This window comes from Nipponia nippon, unplaced genomic scaffold (genome assembly GCF_047370975.1).
Source record: "Nipponia nippon isolate SJK-2023a ecotype South Korea unplaced genomic scaffold, ASM4737097v1 scaffold_3, whole genome shotgun sequence".
NCBI lineage: Eukaryota > Metazoa > Chordata > Aves > Pelecaniformes > Threskiornithidae > Nipponia > Nipponia nippon.
The window spans coordinates 17356745-17362744 of record NW_028262347.1 but is presented as its reverse complement, the minus strand read 5'-3'; the positions used below and the strand labels follow the sequence as shown (position 1 = coordinate 17362744).

Below are 6000 nucleotides of genomic sequence, written 5' to 3'. Positions count from 1 at the left end.
TAGGCACACACTCAGAAATGTAGTACTCTATACCCTTTGTTTAGGTGGCCAACTTGAAAATACCGGTGATCTACAGTCACTCGCACTCCAACGGCAATGAACATAAACGCATAATGCTGGCTTGAAATAAAACCTGAAATCATACCATATCAATTCAGTGGCAAGGAAGCAATAATCTGTCATGGAGTGCTGAAGAAAATTTGTACTATTGCCATAAAGCATTCTGAAAGAAAGTAAGAATGCATTTCATAAGAAAAACATGAGCAGTACGAAACAACAACCTAACAATGTGAACGGACATGGTCAGTCCTTCCTGAAAATACTTCTGCCGTGATGGCATCAACCTGCTCCCCTACACATGTTCACATGCGTGAATCTCACGCAGCGACCTGTGCTGTGGTAGTTCACCGTGGTCATCAAAAAGAGCCAGACGAAACCTCTGGCAGGGAGGCCACCCCCACGGAAACCTTCCCTGACCATTTGCCAATTTGTCCCAACAGTCCTCGGTGACCTAACAGCCCTCTGCCACCTTCTCCAGTTGACCCACGTGTTATCTGAAGTCTCAAAACTGGACCTGGTACACTAGCTGAGGCCTTATTATTTTGAGAGCAGTGAAAGGATTCTCTCAGGTGGCCGATATTCCAAACTTCTACTTAGATGCCTTCCCCTCAACGTCCATTTTGTGATCCACTATAACCTCAGGCACCGTTTTGCAGAATTGCTGCGCAGCCAGAAACTACTGCAACTGTGTAGTAGGTTTTTGTTACTTAAGTACTCTTACCTACTTGCCCTGATTGAATTTGCTCCTCTTTCAGGTATTTTTTCTAATTCATAAAAATAATTTCAAGTTTTAATCCCATCTTTGGAAGTGATTAAACTATCTCCAGTGGATATAATCTGCTAATTTAATAATCATCTTTTATATATTGCATCATCAATGGAAATGACGGAATAATACCAAAAGCAAGATGGGTCCCTATAAATACATAGGAACATCAATTGCCATATTTTTCCAGCTTGGTGATGAAAGAGTGACAGCATTTTTCTCAACAGTCTAACCAGTTTTGTAGTATTTCATAACACCTCAAATGAGGCCGTTATCTCCTGCTTTGCTTTTAAAATGTCACGTTAAAGCAGCCATTTCTCTCTTTTATTCTGAAGCTCATTGCACTGCTTTTCAAGAAAATTGTTTCAGAAGTGTGTATTATAAACAAATTTTTATTGGTAGACATAAACCTAGGTCTAGATTTTTTTTAATTGACTATTTAATTCAATGATTATCCCTCTTCTGTGAAGCCTGGAGGAAAAAGACATTGAGTATTTCAGTTTTCCCTAGATTTACTATTTGCTCATTCTTTTGTTAAATAAGGGACTCAACTTTCCTTCCCTTTCTAATATGGGTTTTACTAGGCTTTAGCAGTGATAATTTATTTTGCGTTTTTCTGTCCTTTTTCACACATATCCGGGCTTTTACATTTATCCATAGCAACATATTCTCCCTTTCTGTTCTTCTTGATTTTTCTGTTTAAAGAACTCCTGATCCAGTCATAATAGCCTCTTATTCTGCTCCCTGGTTTCCCACTGCATTGGTATAATTTGTCATTATGTGTCCTTTTATTAGTTCTCAAAGATGATAATCATTTATCATTCTGATTGTTTCAGCCATCTAAAGTATTCTGGAGTGAATTTCATCTGTCCCTACTTAGGTGAGAATTTCCAGCTTTTCAAAATGTGTCTTTTCAGAGAATACCTGCTCTCCTGAACTCTGTTCCTCTCCTTCAGACACCTCCCTGGGGGACCACACTTAACAAACCTTCTTGTCTATAGAAGTGAGCTGATTTGCAGTAAATTCTATTGTATAGCTTGCCATCTTTGCCTCAAATTACAAAATTCTATTTTGTAACTATGATCAAACTGGTTTCTTCCTCCAGATCAGCAAACAATTCCTCACTAGTCAGAATCAAACCTAAAATAGTCACTCAAATTGCATCCTTCCTCATTTGTAGGAGCATTTGTACAGTTTGCACCCTGCCATGGCATTTTCTGCACCTACGACAAAGAAAACATCTGTTGCAAGACGGATACCAAAGGAAGAGAGCTTTCGTCAAGGCCAACAGTTTCCCTTTCAGGGCAACTGATCTGTCACCTAAACATGGCACGTTTTACTTTCTGAAACATACTCTCTGCTACTCTTCAGTCATAGAAAATTATCAGGTTTTGGTAGCAGCTAGCATTTCTTGAGAAGGAATACAAGTTTTGTGTTCCATCATTCTTAAGAATAAAGCCAGAAGTAAAAATGGCTGCATATGATATTTTGGAGAAATTCAAGTTCTGACCATTAACTTTCATCTCTAATACTGGAATGACTGAGGCTACTGTGTGAGTCTACATAATGATTCTCATACGCATTACAGAACCAAGATGTCAAACACACAGGGAATGTCGTAAGTCTGGAAGAAGTCTCCTTTTCCCACTAGAACACTTAGTCCACTGATCACATCTATTTCTTTCCATTAAATATGTTAGATTTAGAGTCCAATACCAAACAGAAGGAAAAACAGCAGTGCCGAATAGAATAAGCTTGTACTTAGGCTGGATAGAAAAAATAGTTTTGATTAAGTAATACCTATCTTTAAAAGTTCCTTCACTTGTTAAATGAGTTCTTAAATTAGTTTTGAGACTAATCTTTGGATTAATAAAAGGTGCTGGTTAAATCAGACCGAATAAATTACTCTAAACTGAATAAGAGAAGTTTGTAGTTTTGGCCTTAGAATGAAAACCTGTTAAATAAATGGGCGACTGGGAACCAATACAAATGTCAACATAAAGACTTGTCTAACCAAATGAAACAACAGAAATATAATATTAATTCAGTTATTTCTAAAGTGCCAACACTGTAAGTACGAAAAATGAATGCAGAAGCTGGAAGGAGAACACCACCACCATTCAGTAGATTTAAACGTATTCTTTATGATGCACTTTCATCAAAATTTGTAGTTGCCAGGTATCAAATTTCATTCATGCAACATCAATCCACTAAGAAATACATATTTTGGTGACAGAATTAAAGCCCATATTTATGTAAAAACTGTTTTGAAATAAAAATAAAACAAGATTTATTTTTACAAAAAAATTTTTTTTTTTTTTTTTACTAACAGAATAATTATCTGGAAAAAGTAATTTCCCACATGAGATAGTTAAAGGAAGTTAAATATATTTAAAAATGGAAGATTCTGCATTTACATAGTTACATGCCATTAATATTGAAGATATGTTTTCTGGCAAAAAACTTCTCATGCTTAAAAAACGCACCGTAGTTTTATACTGTACATTACAACATATAGTAGTAAGAAATAGAAGTAGTAAACAGATTATATGCAAAGAAAAAAGTTACATTACAAGACAGTTACAACTGTGACACAAAAAAATTAAAATGTTCCATTTTAACAGTATCTGAAGGCAATTCACAATCATTTCAGGAGTTTTGTGAAATTTAAGGCCATTAGTTCTAAATAAAATGTATCTGACACAAACTCACAAAACCGTGTATTTTGTAAAAACTGTACATGCAAAACCATTTTATAATAATATATGAACAGGCATATAATAAAATTTTTGGGTAGTTCCGTACACAAAATTGTGCACAAAGCAACATGGTTGTGCAATTTTTAAACCAGTTAATTAACATTATCATTCATGCACCCTGAATGGAAATGTGATTAAACGACAATATTAAACCCAAATATTAAGAGCCAGCATCCCTTTGAATGGGCAATCTAGACAAAAAAAAGTTAAAATTTTAAATTAAGTTTAAAATGGTCCATTATAAAACATCTGCTGTAATCACTCCAACAGACTTTTCCGATGCAAAATTTCCAGTGCTTTAAGGAATGCATGATAAGATTTAATGAGCTCAGTGAGTCAACTATAATACTCTGATAGTTCTGATTTGAGGTAATTTCCTTCAATTACTTATCGCAAGTAACTCTTCTAATTTGCTTCAGTAACTAGTTTAAAAAGCTGTAAAAACTTAGATAAACTTAGAAATTGGAGAGTCTCTGAAAAAATACACATACCTCCCCCTCAAAGTTTGGAGTTAGTCATAAGTCATCTGCAATTATGTTATTTACATTTTAGGAGTTTATTCTCAAACTGTGAGATGAATGGATTACTGAGCACTGATTGAAGCAATTCAGGTATTGGAAAACACATAGGTATTTGTCCTTTTCTTAGCTTTCATTTGTATTTGTCTGGACAAACATTCAAAGAGATATTGCTTCTCTTATTATCTTGTGACAAACTATTGCAAGCTAGAAGACATGTGAGTCAATATTCCAAACTTTTATTCTTAAGAATAGTTATAAAAGTACTGAAATTTAAAAATAGTAACATGTAAACATTGATACAGAGTAATAGCATTCCTATACATTTATATACACACAGTATTCAGAGAGGACAATATCTTCTGAGTTGAAATCCTGACTTGTGCTTTCCCCTCCAATAAATACATCAAAAAAATAGGGGTTTTTGTCAAAAAAAAAAAAAAAAAAAGACTCAGAGAACATCCACATTTTGCTCCTAGCATTTAAAAGCTTTCCAGTTGCTCAAGCAACCATAGGAGAATTTTGGTATGTGAAGAGAATTTTTCTAGCTCCAAAAAGTTATCAGAAGCTACTGCTGCATCCAGAGACTCTTGACTTGTGATAAATGCTAAGCACTTTGGAGCAGTCATATCTGAGTCTGCAACACATGCATCGGGGGTGTATAGGGTGGTGGTGCAGGGGATGGCTTTATTCCTCTGACTCTCATGTAGGACAGAAACTGCTCTGGGATCTCAGCTAAAACATCTTTAGCAAGTCTTGCCATGCTTAACACGTGGTTTCCACTTCTGTCAATGTAATCTCGGAATGGAACAAACTGCAAAACAAAAGAGACATTCACACAGGTCATTATGCAGACACAGAGTACATCTTACAACATAAAAATAATAAAGTTTTACCTAGGGAGTTAGGGTACGTGAATATGCTACCTTACACACTTTAAATATACATATTTTGTATTTTATATTATATATTACATATTTTATATAGTCTCGTTGTATCTCAATTTTTAAAATTCCATCTTCTAATAGAAACAGTGCCATGCTTCCACTTGGGTGAAGTTCTTCACGTAAGTCATGGCTAGCGCAGATTGCTAATCACGTGTTTCATTGATATATTTGGTCTATCTCAACCCTTTTCACACAAGAAGGTAATTCTGCCTCAGAAAGCTCTTCCTAGCTTACGTTTCCTGTTCATGGGGCTCTCCTGCCAGGCTGCCTCTGCTCTGGCAGTTTGGGAATACAATTTTTGCCATCTGAAGTGAACAAAACAGAAAGGATGACTTTATATCCTTGACCATTTTGCATTATACCTAGTAGAACTATGAACCACCTGAACACGTTTTATATGATACTAACAAATGCATAAAGAATCTAAGCAAAAAGGATTGGATTCAAAAAAGAACTTGTTATGTGATACCCAGATTTGCAACACCTAAAAAGTTATCTGTCCAGCTCTGGCTTGATTTTCATAATAATTAATGAGATGCTTGTGCTACTGGTATAGAAAAAAAAGAAACAATCTAAGCTCCTTGATTTTTATTCACAACAGACAGCATGCAATGATGTAGTGGGTTAAGCTAGCTAAGAGGTCATGCCAAAGGGAAAGCTGATTTGAAATTTTGCTTCTTGCTTCTTGATTTTGGAGCCTATCTCAGGGCAACAGACGGGTGACTTTTCAAAATTGGGATTCAACATCCAAAGCTACTTCTGGTACTGATATGCTAGGCTACGCTATGCTGGAATTCAAAGCCTAATGGTGCCTTTTTCCCCCCTCACAAACCAGGGAAGATTTAACTGTTAGCTGTTGTACTCCGGGATAAAAGTAGAACTGACTGAGAAGTCAGACCTACAGATCTCTCATCTCCTGGCTGAACTCTAAAATCTGAAGACTCTTTTGC

General features: G+C 35.7%; 1 protein-coding gene across 2 annotated transcripts in view; it reads right to left on the bottom strand.

Moving 5' to 3' along the window:
- Positions 1–2950: 2950 nt before the first annotated feature.
- The window catches only part of CPNE8 (copine 8), a 111823-nt gene continuing 108773 nt past the window's right edge, over positions 2951–6000 (bottom strand). For both annotated transcript variants that reach the window (XM_087766930.1, XM_087766931.1), the window contains one exon: positions 2951–4917. In XM_087766930.1, the coding sequence (XP_087623056.1) occupies positions 4729–4917 (189 nt within the window). In that variant the 3' untranslated portion in view covers positions 2951–4728. The remainder of the gene's footprint in view (positions 4918–6000) is intronic.